The sequence below is a fragment of the Cimex lectularius genome, unplaced genomic scaffold, assembly GCF_000648675.2.
Source record: "Cimex lectularius strain Harlan isolate CLEC.00 unplaced genomic scaffold, Clec_2.1 scaffold117, whole genome shotgun sequence".
NCBI lineage: Eukaryota > Metazoa > Arthropoda > Insecta > Hemiptera > Cimicidae > Cimex > Cimex lectularius.
In genome coordinates, this window is record NW_019392706.1 from 686,330 (window position 1) to 714,315 (window position 27,986).

General features: G+C 33.8%; 1 protein-coding gene across 2 annotated transcripts; it reads left to right on the plus strand.

The window, feature by feature from the left end:
- Positions 1-926: 926 nt before the first annotated feature.
- On the plus strand, positions 927-23,365 carry LOC106666625. Of its 2 annotated transcripts, none has more exons than XM_024226260.1 (3): positions 927-1,112; positions 15,710-19,181; positions 21,187-21,464. In XM_024226260.1, coding segments are annotated over exons 1-3 (3,501 nt in total). In that variant the 5' UTR covers positions 927-1,110; the 3' UTR covers positions 21,214-21,464. The 2 variants fall into 2 exon arrangements, with proteins under 2 accessions (XP_024082028.1, XP_014249427.1); XM_014393941.2 differs by lacking the exon at positions 21,187-21,464 and adding an exon at positions 21,490-23,365 and having other exon boundaries at positions 929-1,112.
- Positions 23,366-27,986: the final 4,621 nt, after the last annotated feature.

Genomic DNA, 27,986 nt, shown 5'->3' on the forward strand with positions numbered 1-27,986 from the left:
CTAATGTGTTTCATTGTTCACATTTTAAGCTCATACAAAAAACACCCAATCCTTGCTCATATTGTTAGGGATGGTTAGTTATATATTGTAGTAGTATATTGTCCAAAGCTTATATCGCTCTACCCAAGCACCACACTACACTTTTTGAGCATTCTAGTTTATACTCATTGTCCAAAATTTACTATAAATGTGTGAACCAATTGAAATTATAAACAAAGCAGAATTTTAAAAGAAAATGCCATAACTTGCTTCTTGAGCTCGAGCACTACGATTGATGTCATTTGTGAAATATGTAAATTGAAAATTTATAATTTTTATGTATTGTATATATTTATTTTAACTTATTATGACGCTTTTATGACAAATGTAGACTGTTTTTGCCTTTAAATAGATTTTTGATTTGATTTGTTTTTAGACATCTGGAGTTCAGGTCTGTCAGTATGTGTGTTGATGTCTACTATGGCGAGAATGTCAACGAATCAGCATGTGATGTGTTTTTCCATAATTTTCTGGAAGTATTTCGCTTCTAAGTTTTGTAAAAAATATTTCTTCGAGCATGGCTGAGATCTTACGGTTGAATTTAAATTTATTCGTTCTGTATTACGTTTGATAGTTTTTGTGCATATTATCGGATTTAACGTCTAATATGATCGGTAATTAAATTAGAGGATTATCTCATAATTTTAAGTCTATTGACCATTCTACGATTGAATGGCCCTGTCGACTAATTTCAGAGGGGGCGCCCCAGAATTTGTGTCAGTATTTTTCAGAGGAAAAAATCTATAAACAAAACTAGTCAATTTAAATTGAACAAATATTCAAATATAGTCCCACAGTAGGGACATTTGTTTAAAATTTTATTTGAAGAGAAATAAGAGAAAACGGCAGTGTTACAGTGTTGCCCGAATTGTGCGTGTATCAGTCAAGGTAATCAGTTCTGTTTCAGTTTTCAATTTAATGATCAAACAAGCGAAGCCGGAGGCCTACGCTCGAGATGACCGACGGCTCATTTTGAAGGATATCGAAGGAGAAAAACGGCGGATTTCATGACTGGCCAATCCTGATTTCGACTGTGGCCCCTCTGAAATCAATTCCGTCCCATTTTCATGAATGTGAGTGATTTCGTTTTTGTTCAAACCATTTAAATACGCATCAGTTTGCCTTGCTTTGCTTTTCCTCGGAGTAGGACACTTTTCCGCCCTGGCCGAGGCCGGATTCGATTTCTTACCTTTCCCAGACGAATGGAAATCCAAAAAACAGCACGGGTTTAATTGTTTTAAAATTCTTGGGAAATTCCCTCGTCGTTCGGAAAATCCGTGTTGATTTTTCAAATTGGGTGTATCGTGACATATGCGCTCTAGTCTCGTACACTGCGCGATGTTTTGACATTTTCCATCTCGTTGGATCCCATGGCTTCATGTCGAAAAACACCTTATTAAACTAGTTTATCGTATTGCTAATTAAATTTTTAACAGTTGGAAGTGGAAAATTTCCTGCCTTCCAAGGTGCTCACAAGAAAAAACAATAATACATGCCAGGCCGGGTTTGACAAGTTTTTCACATACCCATCGACATAATCCTTAATCTCCTTAACATAATTCTTAATCCAGCGTAGTGATTGTGCAGAAAATGTTAATTTTGTTTAAAAACCTACAAAAACAAACAGTCTTTAACTTTGTGTAATGCAATATTGTTGTTTCTGATCATCCAGGACTGTCTACCATCCCCTTTTTTTTGACATTCCCGCAGATTTTAGAACATGCATGGCACGGTGACAATATGCACTTTTAATTAGTAAAAGAGTTCCCATTTGCACAAATGTCACAAATCCTCACATAAACAAAGTGTTTTTTGTGCTAGGTCCCAGAGAAGATTGAGCTTTGAAATATGATACACTGTTTCGTTTAAATTCCTTCTACATGAAATCAATAATTATGATGGTACTTTCTCATTGAGTGCACCTTAAAAAAACAAAATAGACTATAAATAATTCTAGTTAGGCCGAGTTTGTCAGGTTTTCCATGTGTTCATCAATATAATTCTTAATCTCCTTAACATAATCCTTAATCCAGCATTGTGATTGTGCAGAAAATGTTAATTTTGTTTAAAAACCTACAAAAACAAACAGTTTTTAAATTTGTGCAACACAATGTGGTTGTTTCTGATCATCCAGGGCTCCATACCATCTGTTGGTTTTTTTGCTTGTCCCGTAGACCTCAGAACAATGAAAAATGACAAGGTGACAATATGAACTTTTAATAAGTAAAAAAGTTCCCATTTGTACAAATGTTATAAATCCTCACATAAACGCCACTGATAGTGTGTTATAGGTGTTTTTTGTGCTAGGCCCCAGAGAAGATTGAGCTATAAAATAGTATTCACTGTTTCATTTAAATTCCTTCTACACAAAATCAATAATTATGATGGTATTTTCTCATTGAGTGGACCTCAAACAACAAAATAGACTAAATATTTCTTGTTAGGCTGAGGTTGTCAGGTTTTCCATGTGTTCATCGACATAATCCTTTATCTCCTTAACATAATCCCTAATCCAGCATAGTGATTGTCCAGAAAATGTTAATTTCGTTTCAAAACTTACAAAAATATACAGTCTTTAAGTTTGTGCAATGCAATATTGTTTTTTGTTTTTTAACATTCTCATACATATTTGTTGATAATGTGTACTTTTACATATAACCAATGAGTTTTAAGATTCATTCATACAATACCATTCCTTGATTTTGTTAATATATACGCATTTGCACAAATATCAGAAATCCTTATATAAACAACACTGACAATGTACTGAAAAGTGTTTTGCTTTTGCTCTCAGAGAAGATTCACTGTACTGTTCAAATTCATAAGTAATGTCCAAACAAATGCCTAATGCAAAATGTCTTCTGTTTTATCAGGTTTTTCAAAGGTTCTCCCATTCAAATTGTCAATACATATAAATATTTAGGCTTAATTTTTATCCCTATACTTTCCTTTATCTTCTACCTTAAAGATCCCCACTGCGAAATATGCTCCGAATTCTATTTGGCCTAATCTCATTGATGTTAGCCGTAAATTCACATTGTTTTAGCTGTACTCATACTGTATCATATGTTATAGCCAGTTTTGGGGCTTTTAACAGTATGATGTAATTGAATACTCATCCCTGTCCTCGGTCGTCCTCATTTTCCTATACTCATTAAATTTATGAGCCTCTTATGTCTACAAGGTTCTAAATCTTACCAACCACCGGCTTCTTAAAATAGCGGAGGTTATTTTACATCTCATGTTTCTGCTGGAATGTTTGGCTCAATAATTTCATCTGAATGCCAATTTCTCTGGATAATCTTATATAACGGCTAGTATTTGCTTTTTAACTTGATAGAAAATATCCATACTCTCTATTATTTGTTCGGTTCAAGAAAATACAAAAATCCCTTCAGATTCTTACTATTACAAGATCACTTTTTTAATCAGACCTATGTTAGAGATTACTAAAATGTCCTCCATTCCTTTTGCTCGTTAGTTTTTAAATATGAGATATGCGTTGCTTCACCTTAAGTTCAACCCTACAAAAGATAATAGCTCCAACCTTATGCCCTTTATGCAACAGACGGACTAGAGAAACACTTCTCGCTTTTTTTTTTTGCAGACTGTCCAATTTTAGATGAATTCAGCTTGAGTAATTTAGGCTCACTCATGATGATAAGAATTTCAAATCGTTTCAGTTTAGTTAATTTTGCAACGGAAGTCTAGTGTTACAAAAAAGTATTAGTTTCCTATTTAAATTATTAAAAAGAAAATCTTCTTCTGTTTTACTAATTTATTTAGCTCTCCCTTTAGGTGTAAAATTAATAGTGAGATCCCCTGAAGAATATTTCAATTTGGTACAAAATTGTATAATTATATTGTAGACTATTCTTATTTGTTTACTTAAATACTTATCATTTAGAGAAGATCCAGCTTTAAAATAATATTCACTGTTTAAATTTCTTCTGCATGAAAATATTAATTATGATGGTACTTTCTCATTGAGCATACATTAAAAAGCACTGGTTATAAATAATTCTAGCCTGGCTGAGTTTGACAGATACCCATTGACATAATCCTTACTTTAATATAATCCTTAATGCATTGTTCTGGCAGAAAATGTTAATTTTGTTTAAAAATCTACAAAAACAAATAAGGTCCGGGACAAAAAAAAAAAAAAAAAAAAATAGTCCACTTAAGTATTTTATTTTTTTAATATAAAATGCAAAGTTTATTTTGCTAAAATTGGAACATTATCTTCATTAAGTGTGTGAAAAATAATTTCTAATATTCAATAAACAATACTTGATTTTTGGGTAGGACGACAAAAAGATAGCACTCTTGTTTATTTCCAAATAAAAACAAATCCCTCAAAGTAAACAAGACTAATCCAGTTCTGTTTCTGCTTTCATTCTGATAACATTTATCTGTGCAAAGGGACGAGCAAAATCTTTAACATCAGTTGAGAGAAATATTTATTCAGAGACGGAAAAAATCGAGGATTTTGCATTTCTGATATCTCAAAAAATACTGGTATGAGTAGAAAAGTGATTTTAAGCTTTTTGAAATCTCCAGAAAGCTGTGAGACAAAGAAATCTCTTGGAAGACTGCCTGCCTTAACAACAAGAAAAAATGGGCAATTTTAAGGACAGCTTCCCATTCTACTTGAACTAAACGTCACAAGAGACAAATTTTAAAAGTGTTCAAAGGGTTATTCATGCAGCTCCTCACATCAGAATGAAAAAAAATTAAAGGGATGCGACCCTTAAGTACAATGCATAAAGAAGGACGGAAGAAGTTTGCAGCGCTCTGAAATCAATACGTGTTAAAAAAATAAAATAAATAACTAGGTCAGCAGTTGATTAACATTTTACCAACAAAAACCTCACATTTATATGTGGAATTATTTTTGTCCAGATTTAGCGTAAATAAAACTAGTGTTGAAAAATTATTTTCGCTTTGTCTGAGGGAAAATTCAACTTTGATATTTTATTCACTGTTTGTTGAATTAAATACCTTAGGTTTGAAAAATGTAACCCAAAAATGCCTTGAGTAAACATCCGGCTGTAGTATAAAATAAATAGTTTTTGTTTGTTTATTTTATCAACAGCCAGTCAAAGCAGTTTTTGTGTGAATTAAAAAAAAAAATCCTGAAGTCATAAACAACTTTTGTAAGGAAGTGGAATTTTTTTTTTTTGTCTAGTATCAGATTTAAATTCAGATGTGAAATGTTAGAATGTTAGTCACTGTTATATTTAAATTTTGGCTGTAGTCTAATTTTTTCCCTCAGGCTGTCAATGTATCTGTATAATTTTCAAAAATCATTATTTTCAGTATTAGAAAGTTTTTGTTATAGGTTTTTTTTTTTTTACAGACAATCTCAAATTTCCTTGAAGACCAACTCAGTCCCGACATAGCCAAGGACTGTAGTACTATGGCAACCTGTAAAACTTAAATATATCAATCTGTAGACATATTTAAGATTGTTTTGCCTTGGTGATGACCTTAAAATAGGTCGAAAGCTTGGCAGTAGCAATTGAATTTACTGTCTTCTTCAAAACAATACCTTGATCCAGAGTGTTCGTGTGTGAAAAATCTTTAATTAGGCCCCAGAGAACATTCAATTTTGAAATGTTTGAATTTTTTATGGCTAGGGAATGTTAACCACTGCTTTATTTAAATTGTGTATACTTGGTATATGAAGAAGCTAAGCCAAGAAAAAGAAAACCTTGAATAAAGATGATTTGAGTTGGAATCCAGCATAGCCCTTGGCGTTTCAAAGTATTGTCAAGTGGTTTAAACCCGCAGTGCGTTTTGGGGCCATCTTCCCAGCTACCCTCTTCATGGCTACATGAATTAACAATAAAATTTATCCATTATGTTTAGTCGTCTTGAGCAAATTGACCAAATTACTTCTTTCAATTAATTATTCTTTTTATATAAGGTCTTGGTTGAAATAAAAAAGTTGGTGCCACGAGCGGGATCCGAACCGAATTAACCGAAGGTTCGAATTCCGCTCGTGACACTTTTTCATTTCAACCAAGGCCTTACATAAAAAGAATAATAAAATTTATGTATATTACATTATTAAAAACATTTTAAATTAAATCTAACATCAGACCACATTGATGTTGGATTTAGTTTAATTTTTTTTAGTGTAATATAAATAAATTAGTTAATTATTGTAGCCATGAAGAGGGGAGCTGGGAAGATGGCCCCGAGATGCATTGTGGACAAATAAAAATAATAGAAAGGAAAAAAGGTTGAGTTCATCATTATGAAAATGAAAAAACAACTAAATAAAAAGAAAAGAAAAACCTTAATTAATCTATAAATTTTGGAGGAGACTGCATGGCCGAGGGGTTGGGGCGAACAACTCTTGTTTGCCATGCTAGTAGTTTTGGGTTCAAATCCGAGCATAGCCCTTGACTTTTTAATTGATCGTAGTATGAAAAAGGAGAAAATCTATGATAGGAATTAACGTTAAAAGGAGTCAGCCTTTTTATGACCAATATTGGACTATTTTGACTAGATATTATCTAGCGCTCTTTGTTAAGCTTAACAAAGCTTTTTTATGGCTTCTGTGTCTTTCAGGCCTTGGCTTTTCCTCTCTTAGGAGGAATCAGCAGCCAGCCTGCCTCCTTTCGCACCAACAGAGAACATGTTCAGCTGTTTCTTCTTCCTGGGCTGCACAGGCTTGTTTCTGCTGCTCTGAGTCTATAGTTCTATTGCTCTGTAGTGCATCCACTCAGCAGACCTATTAGTCTTAGCAGTCCTAGGTTTTGTAGATCTTCCAAAAGTGATGGTCCTTTAATAGACTTTTTTCGCGTGAGTCTGTCCTGGAATACAATCCCATTGAACTGAGGATTTATTCTTAACCTGTTGTTTGATGGGTCTACAGTATTCTGCAAAAGGGTAAGTCTCCTCATCTTTTCCTTGGCCAATTTAACCCCATTCCCCTATATTTTGTGGCTGTCTCTGCCTGGGAAGGCCATGATGAAATCTCAAACGGCTGTGGACTTCAGTACCAATGTGGTTGCCGTTAGTGCCACCTTCTGTCTGAGTTGATGGCTCTTCTTTTATCAATGAAAGACTGAATGACAGGAATACATTACTATGCAGTTCAATTGTAATCTGTTTGTTATCTCAGCCAGCGAAAGTAGCTTTGCACAAATTTTCTCAAAATCACATCATAAACAACACTAATGTGGGTTAAAAAGTGATATTTTACTAGGTAAAAAGATTCAGCTGTGAAATACTATTAAATTTTAATTTTGTATGCCTGGAAATAATAATTACTATCTCTTTCTCTGATTGAGTGTAAAGTAAAAATTCAACCTTAATTGTCTTTCAATAAATTCTTTGAGAATATTCAGCTTTATTTGCTGTTCAGAAGTTCTCCTTAGACCTTTAATACCTTTAATAGCTATAGTCAGAAAAACTAGATAGTAAAACACAATTTAAACATTTTTTTAATGATACCAGTTGATTTTTGCAATTGTATAAAATATTATTGTCACAAATAAAGCTGGTAATATCTGTGCATGATTACACAAAATTCTTTCCCCAGGTCTCAGTGGTTTTTCAGTTTTATTTAAGAATTTTTAAATCCAAGGTTTTGAAAATGGGTGAATAACCGTAATATTATCCTAAAATAAAATGCTTGATGAGATTTTTTGCATGTGAAACTTTCAAAAATCCTGATGTCATAATGTGTCGATGCTATTGCATTTGCAAATATACTTTTTCTTTCTTTAGAAGCTTTGAAAGAGATTCTGCAAACAATTATTCAGCAGTTTTATGATGTTGTGTAACTTTATAAGTTAAAAATCTAAGTCAAAAATTAATTATTAGAAATTTCCTTTCTGATTTAATGTCAAATAAAAATAAAATACATTTTAGCAAATATTAACAGTTTTTTATTGAATTAGTGAAGTTTAAAAACATTTAATGGCTTTACCAGCTTGACTTTGATAAAATTATCAAAACTCCTGACTTTACTTAATAACAAAACTTAATTAAACAAAATAAATGTTCTTGAATTTTTCCAAGCCTCTAATAAAAGTTTTATTGATATTTGAGAACATTCAACTTTGACGTAAGTGTTATTTACTGTTTTATTTAGATTTGATAGATGTATGGTTAATAATTATTAATGTACCATTCTGATTTTGTGTACAGCGAAAAGGATGCAAGTGTGATTAGAGATGAGCCTGATTACAAATAATGTTCCTGTCAAGGTTCAGAAGCGATTCATGTCAAATGTTATTCAGCACTTTTATTTAGATTTTACACAATGACGATATAGAAACACTCAAGCCAAGAAAACCTAATAAATTACAAATATGTCTTCTGATTTAGTGAAAAATAAACACTTAAAATGATATAGTTTTTGAAAACATTTTTATTTTGATGTTAGCTTCAAGCAATAGGATTGCGAAGAAATTCTATAGTTTTGGATAGCTCAGGTCCGAGTAACTAGGGTAAGCATTTACCTAAGTCTCTGATGAATAACTTAACTCTGTTTTGCAAATCAAAATCCATAAACAATGCTGATAAATAAGACTTTTGATTACATATTAATTGACTTTGCACAAGGTCTTAGAGAAGATTCAGATGGGTGTATGTTATAACATTGTGAATTTGCCCTTTAGAATGAAGAAATGAAATGGGGAACCATAGTGTCTGTGTGGTAAGGGGTCTGACTGACTAATTTCTGGTGTAAATAATTAAAATGGAATGTCAGAGACAACATAAACCTTAATGATTATCAAGTTGATATTAATTTTCAAGAATTTTACTAACTGCAGGCTTGGTTCATTTAGAAGAGCTATTAGATTTGAGATTACTGCTCACTCAAGAGTTGCGAATCTCTGGCAGAATGATAAATTTCACCAAAAATGCTTACTATTTTATTTTACTTGTGGCTGCGAACTTGAAAAAGCCAGCGAAGATTTTGTAATTTCAACTCTCTTCCCAGTTTCTCACCCTCCAAATTGAACACACTGATGCTTCGTGTTGTTAAGCTTAATGTTTTTTTTTGTTTTTTTATAAATAATATTAGAAAAGAAAAAGAAAGAAATATTTTTCTACCTGATCATAAGGTAGAAAACCCCCAACTTGACATCCAATGGCAAACAAAACGCTTTTGTATTAGGGCTGAAAGAAGAGCCAGCTACTCCTCTAGCAGGCTGAATAGATTTTCACTATCTTCCAAAATAATGCTAATCAAATACGTTTAAAGAAAATTCACCACTGTTGTTAAGATATTGTTTTTCTATCTGATAAAATTAGGGCAAGAATGACTGAAATATGTTACAATGGTACTTTCTAATTTGGTAAAATAAAATAATACTTTTCGTTGAGAATTAAACTGTACATACTGTACTTCACTCATTGACAGAATATATAAGAAGTAATGTCTAATTAGTAAGAGCAAATACAGTCAGATTTTTTTGTTTGTTTGTTTGTTTGATTTTTGTAAATGACCGTATGAACTCACATATTAGCCAGAGTACACAGTTGATTGTTTCAATGTAGTTGGGGGGGGGGTGTCATGACAAAAGTCCAGGGGCAGCAGTGGGAATCAAACCCACGATCGCAGAGTCTACGAGCCGAGTATCTATCATCTATTTAATAAGGGTTTGCAACAGTGGGGGGTCATATTATCTCTTGAATGTTAGTGTTTTTTTTGAGCTGAAAAAAAGCCCATTTATATATACATTTATGTATTTTGGGTTTGAATGAATGCAGGGCTGCTGGATTTGATCCTGGACGTTTACCTTACAGTGATGTGTGCCGTGTCAACGCCTTAACCATTGTGGCCACCGATGCCCCTTTTCACAATAAATGTACATTAAAAAATTTTTTGACAGTCAGTCCTGGGGAACATGTCTTGAGAAGCCATCCTAGGTTGGCACTCTCACTGTTAAGGGATAAGGGGTAGGTAGGACTCTGGGGATGGGGATAAAAGGCCATATGCACCTCGACCTGAGTAGATCTATTGTGCTCCTGAGGATGGGAGGTAGTAGGGAGGGCTTAAAAGGAAGGGTTAGGGTGAAAGGAAAGGTTAGAGTGGAAATTCATGGAACAAGTCTTGAATGAATGAAGGAAATGTTGAGGTCTATGTGGTGAGGCTAGAAATCAGTAAGGAGCTTGTAGAATTCTTCTGAAGACCATTGATTGGAATGCTTGGTTGCATTGATGAATGACTTCATGGTACCTCACTGTTTTCAACATCCTCCCTCACTCCTACTATCTCGTCCTGAACCAATTACAAACATACCCACACATTCTAATATAAATCACAACCTACACAGATGATTTTTCTCTACTCCGACCCTTCCTAGCAACAAAAACAATCCAAGATCTCTTATTGGTGCATCAAGTTAAAGGAGAAAGAAAGACTTTACAAGATGTCAGATTTGCCTTCAGTTGCGCATAAACAGCGTTAGACTTGTAATAATCTCAAGCTTTACTATGAACAATCCCTTCTTGAATTACTTAAGGTCATTGTAGTGAGGTTAAAGCCAGTATGGAGCTAGGAGAATGCTTCTCAGGACTATTGATTTGAATGCTTGGTTGCTTTGGATATTAAATGACTTTGTAGTTCAGCTCCGTATGCCCACGTAGGTCACATGTTTTGTAAAGTGTTTGTTTGTTACAGTCATATCTGATTTTGGTCCTAGCAGTCTTTTTAGTTGTCCAATTGTCTAAGTCCTCTGTTAAGTTCTTGTCGCTTTAGACTAGTGTGGGATTCCATGTCTGCTGTCAAGGTATAGTCCTAAGTTGAAGATGGGTGTTTGTCTGTGAGTCAGTGAACACATGAACTATGTTGATGTTTCTCACTGAAGATGGCAGAAAATCGAATTGTTTTTGTGTATCATCAAAACCCGTGAGTGTAGACAGACTCAATGCCGGTCAACATAGTCCTAATTATTTTGCTTGTGTTGATGTTGGTAATTCCTTGTTGTTGGCATAAAGTCTAGTGCAAGTCTGCTTTTTTAATGTAAAGTGATTCGGGTGCATTTGTTCTTATTCATTTCCATTTTTTGCACCATTCTTCGAAGAACTCGAGGTGTTCTTAGATATTGGCAGTGGCTAGTATGGGATTCATGTCTGTATGTAATTCACTAATTTCGTGGTCCGCTTGACCAAAAATGGCAAAAAGGTGAGGTGAGATGGGAAATTGGTGTCCGAGTGGATCGAGGTCAAGATAGCTCAAGTGGTAGAGCAGTGGCATATCTATCATGGGTTCAAATCCCACTCGTGCCATTGGCTTTTTTATCTCAACTAAAAACCTTAATTAACTGTACGTAATATTGCGATGTCATTTGACAGCTTGGGTCGGTTTTATCGTAGAGAACCCATTCTTTACTCCTAAGCAGTGATCTGTTAGGTAGAGTAAGATCTATTTTAGTTTGTAGAGAATTCCTGGTCCAGACTCCATTGTATGCTTCTTTCATGTCTAAAACATCCCTAATTAGTACTCTTCTCTAACACGGAGCAAAATAGATAAAACACATGCTTTTAAAGAATACGCTTAATAACATAACCTTTATTCTAATTAATAATTTTTACCTTGTAAAATTTTGATCTCAACTTCTAAAGACAAAATGTCCAACTAAATAGTTGTTTGCTTCAATATTCATTTTAACCCTGTATGTTAATCTCCCGTCTCTATGTGGTGTGCTTACCTTTTAAAATATGAGAACTAATAGTGCTTAAAATACAGGTTTGTAATAACACAATTTCTGGATATTATGGTTTTATATTTAACAAGGAATTTTCTCAAAGACCCAAGGTCACTGTTATATTTTTGAAGCATGGTGGTCACGCTGGGGTCAAACGTGTCATTTTTTTAATTTTAACACACAATTTCAATTGTAAAAACCTCTTTGCCAACTCAGTTAATGGTTTATCTGCTGTTAATACAGAAACTGAATGGGTCTCGCATGTATGAAGATGATATTCGTGGTAGACTTTGTTTGTTTTTTGTCTTTTGAAGAAGGCAAACATAGCTGTACCTAAAAGACGAAACAATAGCATTTGCCAATTATTCTATAAAACTAGAAGGTGAATTCAGGCGAAACTAGGTGTGCATTAACAGTGCCTAACTAGGGCACATAAAAGTCAAAACCATGGCCTTTTTCAATCATTTAAAAGAAAAGAGCAATTATAAGCAAATTTAGACCAATAACCACTGTAAAAAGGTAGTAAACTAATGATGCGGAGAGTCATAAACTAATATTACATCATGCTTTGAAGGGAAAATGAAGAAAATATATGAAAAAAATTATTTAATTCAAGCTGAAAGACAAAAATCACAGTGGGGTCGATTGCGCTACCCCAGCGAAAAAAAAAAAAAGTCACCAGGGGGTAAAAAATGCCCCAGAATGAACTTATAACATTCCATCATGAACTCTGAAGGATCATTTGTTCACAGGTGCAGCAGGACTACTGACTTAATTTATAGGGTACTCTTTTTATTTATTTTTTTTTTTTAATATGCAACAAAACAGAACGTGTGACTTAAAGTTATAAAATTAAGTTAAAAATATTTGTCAGTTTAGTAAGTAATAAATATGAACCTTAAAATTGGAAAAAAACATTTTACCCCTTTCTTGCATTTGTGGTTGAGATAAGGAGATAAATACTGCTACTTACAACTGCTGAGTCAGTTTCATTCTCAATCTTTTAAGTCGATCAGTCGTTCCGTTGACTTAGGCGGAGAAACATTCTATCTCTAAGCTAGCAAATTTTATTTTAATTTATTGTTACATTTATTTCAAAATGGGTGTAACGAGTTAAACTGTTTGTTTTAACAATTGTTTTTGAGATTTTGTTGTTTATTTGGCTTGCGTACTGCTTTGAGTCACTAATCAAACTCCTCTAAGTAAGTTAATTTCCTTATAAATTAAAACTTCTATCTTTGAACTTTTTCCATTTAGATTCTTTTTTATAATCATTTTAAATTACATAGAACTTCCTGCATGATTGTGAAGTAAATTGAAATTGTTATTTCCTGTGAAATATCTCTTTTAATGTATAATGTTTAAATTTATTTAGAAAGCCTTATCTTTTTACAACTTTTTTTTTGTACTTGGGTCATTACAGATCATCCAGGTCTATCTATCCTCACTTGGTCAGTCTGTCAGATGCCAGATTGTTCAAGAAAGTGAATTGCATAAATTGTTCTGTTAAAACATAAGCTAATACAGGGTTGCATGAATACGTCAAAAGGGAATTTTCTCAGCCACTAATTAGAACATTTTGGGTTAATATAGCCTAATATGAAACCCTTAATAATAATTCACTACTTTCGTGGTCCGCTTGACCAATTAATATATCACAATTAATTAAGGTTTTTAGTTGAGATGAAAAAAGGAAAAATGGCAAAAGGAGGGAAAACTCATAAGATGGGGAGTTGATGTCCAAGTGGATCGAGGTCACGATAGCTCAGGTGGTAGAGCAGCGGCGTATAAGGTCGTGGGTTCGAATCCCTCTCGTGCCATTAACTTTTTTTCATCTCAACTAAAAACTTAATAATAATGAAGTGTTTATTTCTTCTAGCGCACAAGTATAATTCATAGTATTCAGTATAAAAACAATTTAACAGCTTATTTATTATAATTTGATCATTACTGATTATCTTGGTCTGCCTGGGTTGGTCTGTCAGAGACGTTTCAGCATGGATCATCGATAAGGATCAAATTATCAGTATAACATTCCGTGTACTACAGGAGTAAATCACACGAGTTCATTTATTCATAACAACATAATTTATGTGTACTTAAATTATTGTAATAATAATACTTAAATTATGTTGAATTGTTTGCATTTGAAGCCAATTATTGGTAAACTCCTTTACAAACTACCCCATCCACGAATCTTCTAATACAATCCCTGACCATCATTTTGGATTTAGGCGTCACCATTCCACTGTTCAACATGTCATTGCATTGTGGACAATTGCACCCTTAAGAAGAAAGAACAACTCGGGAGTCTTTCTTGTTGTCGAACAGGCTTTTGGTTGAGCCTGGCCCCTGGGTTTGCTTTGGAAACTCAAGGGCATACTACACTCTACTCACTTCCTTAAAATCCTATCTGGCTGACAGGTACTTTATAGTGATGAGATCTTCCACTATCCTTTTTACAGGGTTGATGTGGGAGTCTCTCAGAGTATCATCCTTGGCCCACTACTGTACTCAGTATACACTGCTGATACCTCTTCCCATCTCAACACCACTATCTTAACACATTGTTCTTTCCTAATTCCAGCCTCATCGTAGCTCATCAAACCCTACAGACACACCCATATTCCATTGAACAATTATTCAAAGAATGTGAATTAAAGTAAACACCACAAAGTCCCAAAACACAAATTCCTCTTCCCCCAAAAACCTAGTGGTATCTAGATAAACGACTCACCTGGAATCGCCATAGATGACTTAAAAGGACCGACGATAATGATTACTTAAAAGAGTTCTAGACAACAGATCTAAACTCTCCCTTGACAACAAAATACTCATATACAACTCAATACTGAAACTTATTATTATGCTCTGCTGTGTTTCCAGCTCTGTCTGTTATTGCTTGCAATAATTTTTATTTCATTCTTGTATTTCTTATTTGTTTGATACTCCTGTCACTGATGACTCCTCATGATTTCGTGCTTGAAGCTCATTTTCTCTATGCTGCCGAGACAGTTCCTCACTCAAAATGGTACAAAGCCGAAACGCATTTTCGCAGACCCAATGCCGGATCATTCTTGCATCATCCAGTGTTTATAACAGATCTTTCTTATAATATTTATATATTTTTCAGAAGAGTGAATGTTGTTTTTAACACGTCAGTCTCACTTGGGGCAGACCTACTGAAAAGATTCATTCAAGGGTGGCACCTAAATAAACATATTAAAAAAAAGATTTGTTTAAAATTTGAAAACGAAATTAAGTTCATATTTGATGCCTGAATCAGCAGAAATATTTCTCCGGTCTGTTTAGATTTTTTTATCAAGAAAAGACCATATCAAGATAGGCTGAATTTCTATATGAATCATAACAGTATATTAATGGACTCTTTGTTCTACCCTTGGGTACTGGCTGATTTCACTTTAAAATCACAAAGAAATACCATCTTCTGATAATAATGGTTTTATTGGATCAATTTATTGACCACTATAGAATGTTAAAAATTTGTCTTATTCAATATATACAAAGTATTTATTTTTATTAATTCATCCTTTAAAAAGTTGATAAAGTTGAATCTTTAAACTAATTTTTAATGGTTTCTTTAAAGTAATAACTTACGTTTAATGTTTTGTTTTTTCAAATATTTAAAGTTGTTAGCTATTACAAAATTTTTTTTATAGTAGTTTAACATCAAGTATATTTGTAAAATTTCATTGCTGGTGGGGAAATGTTGGCTGGATTGGATCGTTTTACCAAAAAAAAATATATATATATATATATATATCTATATATTAATGTGCTTGGCGGTTTGGTTTATTGTTTCCTTGATTAATTCATTGCCATTTTCAAAATCAACAAACTACGTAGCCCAAGGCTTTTGGTTTTAAAAATATTTATACCTATAGAACATCAACTTTAAAAATCCAAATATCAGATATTTTTATAATTGTAATTTCATAATTTATACTAAAAAATAATTTTTTCATTTGTAGGTGCCAGAGCTTTGGAATGGCAAAGTCGCAGCAGGACCAAACGTGGCCTTTCAGACCCCCTATGAACTTCTACCCTCAGCAAGTTTACAATTTGCCTTATCAGCATCCAGGATTATGTACAGACACTTGCTGCCAACAACCGTCGATACCGAGACAATACAGATCTATTCCTTACCCGCCACTTTCATATTCTCAGAGTAATTCTTTCTCAAGACAAGCATCACAGCCTATATCGCAGTATGTACCTGTCAACCCTTACACAACCTCACGGACTTGTTCTACCCAGCATCAAAGACATTCGTACGTCCATAGACCGATACCGCAAAGTAGGTATGACTATGATTATTACAGGACCGGTAAACCGAGGGTCGCATTGAAAAAGCCGAATACGCATGATTATATGCATGGAAATAATCAGTATCCAAGTAATCAGTTCCCTCCTTGCAACCTTTACCAGACACCAGAAGTTGAATCGGCATTGCCCAATATCGATGTCCGCCAGTTCCTTGCGACATGGCAAGACAAAGATGAAGACGTAGCGGAATCATCAGACCATTTGAGGAATTCAGGCTGTTCCATCAGTTTCAATACAGATCCATATGAACCGTTAGATTGTACCAAAAGAAACGACACCCTGGTACAAAACTGCAACTTCAACAAGCCACTGACAAGTCCGTACTATAATAAAAATGATGCTTCTATGGATGCGACAAACCCTCCTATGACTTACGTGCAGCCTTACATGAATAATTCATCCATAATGTCTGGAATTACTAGCAATGCTAATATCGATCATTTAGGAGACACACAACAGATGGGACAGATGCCTGAAAAAGATGTAAGTTTTATACCTTTTGAAAGAAGCATTGAAAAAATTTGCAACCCTAGGATATTTAAAACCCCACCGGCTGTTAATAGCATGCAGAAAACAATGCCTCCAATTCAATGCGCTATGACGGATAACGTTTGCCAGAATAATTTGAAAGAGTTCAAAACCAACTCTCAGTACCACCTAAGTGCCTCTTTAGAAAATGATGATTTATTTGATGATATAAATAGGAAAAAAGAAGAAAAACAGAAGAACATTGTGCATCCTCTTTCTCATGAAGAGCCTCAGAATGATGATAACTCTGTCATCAATGAAAAATCGGATCTATCTCAAATTGTTATGCCTGTAAATCCGACTTTACAAGATTGCAATGTATCTGAGATGGCTTTCAATGTAGCTGAGAGTTTTCCGGATGAATTGGGTCCTGTAGAGTTGAAAAACGATGAATCTCAGCTGTTAGACAAGACAAAGACCAAATTTGTACAAAATCAAAATGAAATCGACACTAAATCAACACACTCAGGGAAATACAAGTTACAGTTTCAAGCTAAAAACAATTGTGATTCTCAAACACCTGGGCTGGGTTATGATGAACCTTTCAACATGATTCCTTCAACTGATACTTCCATAGATCACACAAGAAAAGACAAAATCGAGCAAGCCGAGTGCGACATGCAGATGTATAACAAGCCTAACATGAACAATAAAGATATTTTAAACTCTTCAACCTTACATACAGTCACTGAACGGATTATAGAAAACAATTTAAAAGAATCTAATTGTTTCGTACAAGGCCTAACCAGTAATGCTGAGAAATTAGAAAATGTCCAACATGATAATATGGAAGTCAGTTCTGAAGACATAGAACTAAGTCTGTCTTCAGGCGATTCATTAATCGATGATGTTTCAATTAACATGAATGAGCTAAATAATTGTGTTAACTCGGCGAATGGAACATCCATTAAAGATCCTACGGTTAAACCTACTGACAACACACTAAACGACCCAGTATTAAAATATTCAAACGAATCTGTAAATAATTTAGATATTTCCAAAATCAATTGTGTACTTAATACCAGTGAGATAAAAACGTATGAAAATGAATTTAGTATGGACAATTTGGTCACTGATCAAAAAGAATCATTTGAAGGGATAAATGAAAACGCCGGAGAGGACAGTGGGTTAAAAATTGAAAAAAACCAAGAAACTGAAGTACAGTTTAATGAAATTCTTATGGAAAATGAACCAAGTGAATCTGAACCTGTTGCAAATCGAAATGATTCTAAACTGGAGAAAAGTAAAGAAAGTAATGGCCTACAAAAGATTGCTTTTAGTTACCAAGATCTGAATTTGTCCGAGGACAGCAGTGATTCGTCACAAGGTGAAGTCAGTGCAGATAACCTTATGAGTATTTCAAGTCAGGAGTCTGAGAAGAATTTAAGTAAGGATGTTAAAATTTTGAATGCCTCTGAGACCAATTTGACGAGAGAGAAAATAAAATCTGAACTGAAAAGCTGCAATAAACGCAAGTTGATTTCTAATTCTAGTCATAATAGCTTTAAGCCAAATGCTCTTCTCTACTGGAAAATCAAACACCATTTGATATTCAAATGTGTTATTAAAAAAAAGAAAAATAAAGAACGGAATACAAAAACTATCTCTAATAAAAGGAAATCTTACAAGAAGGTGGCTTCAGAAAATAATCTGATAGGCTGTCCAAAGACATTGGATATTTTGACAGAGTGTTCAAAAACTAACTGTGAAGTCAATTGTGTTATTTATCAGACAGACAGTCATTCTTATAGACGCTGTGAGGTGAACAGCATATTGGCCGATGAAGTTCATATAAGCGGAAAGTGTCAGGATAACATAAATAACAACTACACCGGGCTGAAGTCTTTGGAAGAGTACAAATCTGTTCAGATGGAATCCTTGGTTTGTGAACAGCTTCAAAGGAGTTGTATCGAAAACGAGCTGTCAGCGTCTTTCATTGTCGAGCCGATAAAGAAAGGAGAAGTTAAAATAAATGAACCATCGCAGGTTCTCGCTGGTGACTCCAGCACCAAGTTGCGTAACATAATTGCCAATTTTTTCACAGCCGGCAAAGCGAAAATTGATCCTGATCTCACTTGCTCGTTCCAAGAACCCGAGATGGTTAAGCAGATAATCATTAAGGGTGCTGAAGAAATCGGCTCGACTAAATGGCATTTTAAAAATATCAAGACAATTTCCCAAAAAGAAAGCATCAAGTGCAGTCTAACATGGGATAACATCTTTAAAACATTATATGAACAGAATGATGTATTCCAAAAGGATTCTTTAGAACTCGGACCTGCGAAAATTCACCTGACACTCTCTCCGAGAAATGGGAAGATGCAAGGGAAATGTAACAACTCTGCAAACTTGAACATTTTCAAAGCTGTTATAAACACAAGAAAATTAATACTGAAAAGAAGTGATGCTTCTGAAGAAAGAATACCAAAAATGGTCATTAAAAAAAGCGAAGGCGAAGGATACAGAAGTTTCATTAAAGATGTCTGCATTAATTCGAACAATTGCCTATTAAAAAAACAACTGTCGACTGATTGCAAAAACAATGGTGATCATCTTGACATCGACGGCACCACATTCTCAAGGAATCAGGTATGCTTTCTTTCCCATAAATAATAATTTATTAGTTTTTAAGCCAAATATAATGTGAAAAACATTTTTTTTATATACACAAATCTTTTGCAATAATTTGATTTATTGGGTCCTACAGCGTTAAAAGAAGGATTTAGTTGTAGCTGTGTCTTCAGCTTGATTGTTTTTTATCCTTCTCGTTCTATCTATCCTCACCATATGTTTTAGTCAGAATTGTATTGCTCATAGCTTTATATTCTTCTTATTCTTTTCCTTCAAATTAATCCTTCTTAACTTCAAATTTACCCCTTTCAACATTAAATTAGTCAATAAGTGGTTGAAGTACTGAGGAGCAATCAGGTTAAATGTATTTCGGAAAAACACTTTTTCATTTCATTGGAGACATTTCAACCTTCATTTGTGTCATCTTCAAGGTCTGGGTAAATTACAAATATGTTGATTATGAAATGAAAATGATTGTAACGATGAGCTAGGTTATCGACCTGCTGGAAACATGAAGTTTTTTGGAGGATCTACGGAAGAGGTCAACACAGAGGAAAAAACTTCCTTTCAGTTTTCGCCGAGCTTTCGACAGTTTTTATACTGTCATCTTCAGGGCCTGTTTTATTATCATATAAAAAACAACAATTAAAAACATGAAAAAACAATTGCACAAAAATTGAAAATTTGATATATCTTACTTTAACCTTAATGGGGAAATAAAAAGGAACATGGTGTACTGGGCACTGAAGTACAGTATGTTTTTTGGTGCTCAGCATCTAAACATTATTTAAAATTTAATAAGTTATAATAAATGATTGTGAAATTTGTTTATAAATTATACAAAAAAAAAATGTAAATGATTATGTTAATATAATGATGAATGTTAGTTTAATAAAAGTATCCATACTCACATAAAGTATAGTGTTTTCCTGTAGTGTCGTGTTTGTTAAGTGTACACATTGTTGTTCCGATTCCACGACATTTAAAAATGGCAAAAAGGAGGGAAAATTCAAAAGGTGCGGTTGAGATTGGAAGTTAGTGTCCGAGTGGATCGAGGTCACGTTAGCTCAAGTGGTAGAGCAGCGGCATATCTAGCCGAAGATCGTGGGTTCGAATCCTGCTCGTGACACTGACTTTTTTATCTCAACTAAAAAAAAACACCTTAATTAAGTGTAATTTATTAATTGGTCAAGCAGACCACGAAATTAGTGAATTTAATGATTTAAAATGAAGTATACTTCACTAATGCTCTCAGTGGCCATTTCATTTGTCGTCAAGAATCCAATCCGATTACATGACATTTTAAAAATGCCAAAAAGGAGGGAAAATTCAAAAGGTAAGGTTGAGATAGGAAGTTAGTGTCCGAGTGGATCGAGGTCATGATAGCTCAAGTTGTTGAGCAGCGGCGTATCAAGCTGAAGATCGTGGGTTCGAATCCCGCTCGTGACACTGACTTTTTTATCTCAACTGAAAAAAACCTTAATTAATTGTAATATATTAATTGGTCAAGCGGACCACGAAATTAATGAATTGTTGTGAAATGTGAATTTATATCCTGCTGTTTTTATAAGGTTGTGGTAGGGTGGAGAAGGTGGTATGGATTGAAAATTTTCTTTGGAAGTGGGCGGCTTTTTTGACTCAAATGGAGTCGTAAATGGGGATTGTCGGGATTTTCTAATTCGGGGCTTATTATTCCAACGTACATGGCTGGAAAATTTATGCAATTAATTTTGTAATTAATTGTATTTACCCAGGCCTTGAAGATGACCCAAATAAAGGTTGAAACATTGGTAATAAAATGAAAAAAAAATTAAATACATATAACCTGACAACTCCTCACTACTTCAACCGTTTATTGAACCACCGGCCGCTGAACCGCATTTAAATTAACCCTTTCTTTAAAGTAATAAAAAAACTTAGAAGATGGTATGAAATATAAACATGAAAAGTAAAATTCCTCTATATTTGTGATTTTTTTAAATATAAAATAAAGGAGCTTTATTTCAGTATTTCTTGTGCACAGATTTCTATTGAATGGATCTCAGCTTGAAAAATTGACGGTGTGGGACTTTGAGAATTTGCGAGGTCAAAATTTGGTCCTTTAGCCCCTGCCTACACGCATTGTTCTCTTTTGGAATCATTTGATCCTTTTTTTGAGTATTTCTGTGGTATGAAGTATTGATCATATAAGACTTACAGGTTTTGCTAGGAACAAATTTATTATTAAGTTATAATATCAGACTTATATACATGATTATTATCAAGAAATAACTTGTACAATTTAAATCTGGGATAATTAATGACATGGTATCTTTTTTATCATCAGGTCGATGCTGAACATGTTTTCCATCCAAAACAAATCCATCACTGTGTCCTTTGTCAGAAAAGTTTCGCTTCTCTGGACGAGTTGCATGACCACGAGACATCAAAAAGCCACCGGCACTTGGACGTCGTGCAACGGAATGCAATTCATAAAGTGTACAAATCCCTATACGGTTGTGATCATCCTAATTGTCGACCGCTTTCAGATCTTGATAAAGAATTCCTCAACTGGAAGCCTTGTTACCCAGGTTTTAATCATAATTACCATAATGCCTTACCGTAAAATGTTTTAGAAAGATATTAATTTGTTTTAGTAGTGACATTTGGATTTAAAATATTTAAAAATAAAAAAAATTGCCTTATCACTTGTAATATTTAAAAAGGGAAATGTTTCCAAAATTTATTATTACATTATATCAACGTTATAGTATGCATATTTTTAATCAGTATTTTTCTATTTAATTTTGTACAAAAGTAGACTTTTAACATCAGGAACTTCAGGTTTCACCCATTAATATACCGCTGTTATATATACATTCCTTGATTTTGTGCATTCGTTGTTTTAAAGACTGAAACAGTACAAATACACTCAGAAAAAAAAGGAAAAAATAAACGGTGAGAAAATTAAAATAAATCATACACATTATGCTTTGGACTTGTAAAGTCTTCATTTTTAAAATTTGTAAACACTTTGCTTGATTAAATAGTTTTTCTATTTTTGTAATTATATCGTAATGCATTTGTTCGATAAATTATATTGTTTATTTGTTTTTTAATTTTATTAAGTGTAATTAAAAAGGTAGTAATGACATGTGACAACACACCATTTGAAAAAGCTATTGTATTTATGTGTATTTATTACATGTTCGTTTCAATTGGTACATTCCATAATTATTTTGATAATTAAAACTGAACATTTTTCGAGTTGATTAAGGTGTTTACAAAGCATAATTAAATAGTATATTTTAAATCAAACTTTTGTACACATATGAGTTAATTTATAGTATAGGTTTCAATATTAAAAATTGAAAAAGTGCAAATTTTTGTTATAAAGTTAACAAAAAAAGTATGGTTTTGTGATATTTGGTTTGTTCTATAATTGTTCCTTGTGGTTTTGTCACCAGTGTTTTGATTCCAGCTTAGTGAGATGATGCATAAATAGAGTTTTTAAAGTTCTTTGAGTAACGTTGATACATACGTTGTTTTATGAAATGTTGTGAGTTGTTTAAGCATATGTTACCTCAGATTTGCAATCATCGCCTAGTTTAAAAAGTTATTCACATTCAAGAGATTGTGCATTTATTTTGTTTGTTAATTTACTATCTATATTGTTTTGTTAAAAAGAAATACTTTATTTTTGATTTGCACATTTTTTTTTCTCCTGGTTTGTTAATGTTTTGAACAAAATTTATTTTGTGTTAATACACTAATGCCAAAAGTGTCTTTTAGTCACTAAGAATAAGGGGACCAACTGTTTTAGTTGACTAAGGCTTAATTATTAATAAGTCTGTTATATTGTAAAGTTGTTTTTTCATGGTTAAAAACCAAAATATTTTTGTTAAATTTATAGATATATTTTATTTTTCATATACCAAGAGAAGTTATAGATTATTGTAAATTGGAAATAAGTTATATATTTTTTATTTCGACAAACTGTTTTATTATTTTCATAGAACAGTGGTTGGAATTGAAACTTTTAGTTACCAGTTACCCAAATAGTCACTGGTTTTTAATCATTGCACATTTTGATTGTTCACAAACTCGTTTCAAAATAGGTGAGATGTGCAGTTCGGTGAATTTTTACAATTGTTTGCACAAGTTGCATTGGTTGTAACAGATCATAGTCATTTGAAGTAAAATGATTGTAATATTATGTTTAATCTATTTTGTTTTTATTCCTTATTTACCTTATTGATTCGGCCTCCAGTTCCTTTTTGACAAAATTTCCCAAAAGTAGCTGTCATTTCACCTCTTTATTAAATTGTTAGGGGACGCGGTAGCTGAGTGCTTAGCATGAGAGACTCACGCCATGGTCGTGGGTTCGATTCCCTCCGTCGCCTCTGGCCCTTTTTTCACGATAAACCCCCCCCATTTGAACACACTTATAAGAATTTGTCACCATGGCTAATATGCATAGATCATAAGGCAAAAAAAAAAAAATTAAATTTTTAAAAGCTATGCTGCTGACTCTAGCAGTAACTGAAGCAATAACAAAACAAAAATGACAATGAATGAAAACAGTGTCATTTTACAAAAAAAAAGTATTGCACAATATAATTACATTTTTTTAGGTTAATTTTTAAAATTATATTCTTTTTTTCTCAGTTTATTAAGAAAGTAATTCTAATAAAATGTTTGAGGCTTCCTCTATAATAAATAAATAAAAAAAATGTGTTCCATTAATAATACTGTAATTATTGAACAGTTTTGCAGCTGACGTGCAGTTTTGGTCTTTTTTATCAAAATGCAAGAAAATATAAATTATAGCCCATGTAAGAATTATGGGAGTTCTTGAAAAATATAAATAACAAAAAGACCACTGGAAGGTATAGAATATAGGAAAACACTGGGAATGTTACTCAAGCTGGGAAACTCACTCCACACTGGTTCCTTACGGCGGTACGATCTTGTCGTACGACCAAGATGCCAAGTTGTCTACTCTGTCGTACCTTTGCTGAGTTAAGTTCTTGAGGGGATCCTAAGCCCCCTGACACTAAAAATGTAATAAAAACCAAGATTACAAGAAAATGGCAGCATTGGTGTGCTGGATCAGCAGAAAAGCTCTCCTGTATCAAGAGCACTGTCAATAGGTGGCCCTCGGATGACCTGATTCGTAGAAGGGTCATCCACACCTGATTAAGAATAGGCCATGTGAGGTTGATGCATAGACACTTTTGGGCCAAAGCCCGCGTATGTATCTGGCATGTAGAAAAAGCTTCGATGCTACCTAATTGAAGGGTGCAATTCCTTGGCTCTATGTAGAGAGTGTGTAGGAATGCCACCCAATATGTGAATCGTGCTCGAGCACGGCAGCGAGCATCTGGGTTCACTGTTCCAATTTTTGGAGGAAACAGGGTTGTTTTATTGCCTATAGTATTGATAGTTTTGCATACAGTACTTGATAGCTCAACATAGTGTGTTGAAAATGGATTTACTAACGTGAATGTGTACTATGAGAGGGCTGGTGGAATATTGAGTACCTCATCGACCCTCAATTAGGTTAGTTGAGAAGGAAAAGGAATAAAGTACAAAAATTGAATTTGTACCGAAGGTCTAAACTTTAAAATTGCAAAACTAAAGGTTGACTTTTTGGACTTATCCAGTTTTTCCCCGAGGGTGCAGAATTGTAGATCTGGTCTGATGGACAGCAAAGTGCAACTTGAACATAAAGCTCAGGGTTAGTAAGCTGCTTTCTGAAGTAAGTTTAAAGTGCAAAACTTTCTTGAGCTTTTTACGAAACAACCTTGGTATAATCCTGATCGAACCATATATATATATTTTTTTAATTCACGCTTTTTCATTACTTGCAATGAACTTTCTCAAATTTGGCCTTTGGATTGTCCAAAGAATTTAATTTGGAGTTTGGTGAATATATAGCACTTTTTTGTTTTCAATTACTTAAACAAGTTCATCCTAATTTTATATCCTCTGGTTTGCAGCCTCTTAGCCAGTTGGTGCGTCAGGGTTATAAGCAGGGTGAGTAACAACTATGACTCATTCCTGCCCTTTTAAGTTCAAGTCATTGAATACAAACCAAGAGTTAATAACCTGCTTTTGGAAATAGCTTAAAATACTAAGCTTTCACATTGTTCCAATGACCTGAACTTTTACAACCTTGGTATAACTGTGATCAAACCACTTTTAATTTGCTTTTTAATTCACGCTTTTTTCATTACTTGCTATGAATCTTCTCAAAATTAGTCTTTGGATAGCTCCAAGAATTTCATTTGGAATTTGGTGAGTATATATAACACTTTTTTGTTTTAGGTAGTTAAACAAGCTCAACTTAATTTCACATCCTCTTGGATATATGGATATTGTCAGGGTTATAAGTAGGGTGAATCATGACATTGGCTCATTCCAGCCCGTTTAAAACTTAGTCACCATTTTCGTGTTACCAACCGAAGGATTAGGTTAGTTAAGGTTAGAAATGGGTTAGAACTGGAGATAGGTTAAATATCCATGATTCCATGTGTTCGTACAAATCATGGAAAATATGTGAATACAGAATTGTAGTTCAGGACTGATGGACCTACACCTTTAGTGAGAGACAGTTAATTCATTTCTTCTAATAGCTTCAAATATGGCAAACATATTAAACCCTGTTATTAATTGTAATTATTATAAAAATTAAGGAAAAACAAAATATTACTGGCGCCTTACAATGCAAAAGAGATTATGTATTTTCTATTTGTATTAATTTATTTTATTAGTACTGTTACTAATTAATTCGTTACCTTTAAATAGGAAACCTACTAGTATACTACTAGGAAACCTCAAAATAAGAGCACGTCCATCACTTCGATGTTGAAAGGACTCTTCGTGAAGAATGTGCTAACCTACAGCAAAGAGACATTTCCAGTTTGGTGGAAAGTATAATCAAGTAGTCTTTAGCTACTAGTAATAAAGGCGCCTTCGAGATATAATTAAGGCAAGAGGAGGAAATAGGCGATATTTAAATATTAATTAAAAAATGAAAACAAATTTTATCTGCCCCTCTTATTTATTTGTTTTTATTTCCATTTACATTTTTATACTTTTTTAGACAAAGACTCAATTATTAAACGTTAAAAAACATGAAACTTGATTAATATATAAAAATATAATCAAATGAAGTTATATTACAAGTGGGTGAAATTTTTTGCCTGTCAATGTATTTATTTTGATCAACCAGACAATTTACGAACGATGTGAAGCCATTTGCTTTTATTCTCCGGCTCGTGTCCCAAAATACATTGATTGGGTTGATAATGTTTATTTTGGCTAAACAATTATGCCATGCTAACTTCTTATGTTTTTTAATAATATAACGGTTTTTTAGTTTCCTTGTTTGTAGGAATGTAGGTTTATTGTTGACGGACTCCGAAGAAATTTCTTGAGGGATTTTTTCTTTTTTTTATACCTCTTTCGCATTCTTCATTCCACCATGACACTGGCCTTTGGTTTGTTCTGTTATTTACATTTATTCTTGGTATGGGAGACAGAGCAGCATCGGTAAGTGTTTGGATGAAGTTTTCCATTATACGTCAACGTTGGTTAAGGTTCAAGTTTGAGAGATCAACGCTCTCTTTGTGTATAGACTAGTCAGCTCTGCTGATGTTCCGTTTAACTGGACGTTGTTTGTCTGGAACTATATGCCTGAATTATGACAGAAAAACGATCACTCAATGAGTGTCTTCTAGAGTGAACCAATTTATTCTGGAGTGCGATGTTGGGCTTATTGGGCTTAGGTCGATGACAGAGAGTTTTCCCGATCTCGCATTTAAGTGAGTTGGGAACCAGTGTTCAGAAATGTTAAGGTTAAACTGAACTATTAGCGATCGACTATGTGACCTACGTGGGAGTTGTCGAATCACATTTTTTAGTTTATTTGCGTCCGCACTTTGCCCTGGGGGGAGATAAATAGAACATATTGTACAATGAAAGTGTACGAAAATTCGAACTGCTACTATTTGTAAATCGTTATTTATTAAGTTTATTAAGAGTGAGAGAGAGAGAGAGAGAGTGAGAGAGAGAGAGAGCGAGAGCGAGCGATAGGGAACGAAAGAGAGATAAAGAGAAAGAGAGAGTGAGAGAAATAGATAGTGAGAGAGAAAGAGAAAGAGAGTGAGAACGAGAGAGATAAAGAGAGAGAGTGAGAGAGAGAAATAGATAGCGAGAGAGAGAGGGAGAGAAAGAGAGAGAGAGCGATAGAGAACGAGAGAGATAAAGAGAGAGAGTGAGAGAGAGAGAAACAGAGAGAGGGGGAGGGAGAGAGAGAGAAAGAGAGAGGAGAGTGAGAAAGGGAGAGAGAGAACGAGAGGTAAAGAGAGAGAGAGTGAGAGAGAGAAATAGATAGCGAAAGAGAAAGAGAGAGCGAGTGAGAGAGAGAGAGAGAGAGAGTGGGAGGGAGGGAGAGAGAGAGAGAGAGAGAAATAGATAGCGAAAGAGAAAGAGAAAGAGAGAGCGAGTGAGAGAGAGAGAGAGAGACAGAGAGAGTGGGAGGGATGGAGGGAGGGAGGGAGAGAGCGGGAGAGAGAGAGAGAGAGAGAGAGAGAGAGAAAGAGAGAGAGAGAGAGATAGAATGACTGAGGGAGAGACAGACTTTTACCCAACACTTTTCTTATATATATATTTTTTTTTGCCTGTGAAATTAACTTCAATTTTCAAGGCATGCATTTATCCCTTTTTTAAATTTAAAATTAACCCTTTTTAAATTCCAATTAGTTTAATTTTAATTCAACCTTTTTAATATAAATGAAATTAAAATTAAAAGAAGAACCCTTGGTCTTTGTATTTAAT

What these genes read in the sequence shown, in the direction of transcription:
- LOC106666625 (XM_014393941.2), top strand. An exon ending in CCACATTCTCAAGGAATCAG is followed by an intron (nt 19,182 to 21,489) that starts GTATGCTTTCTT and finishes TTTTATCATCAG; the next exon opens with GTCGATGCTGAACATGTTTT.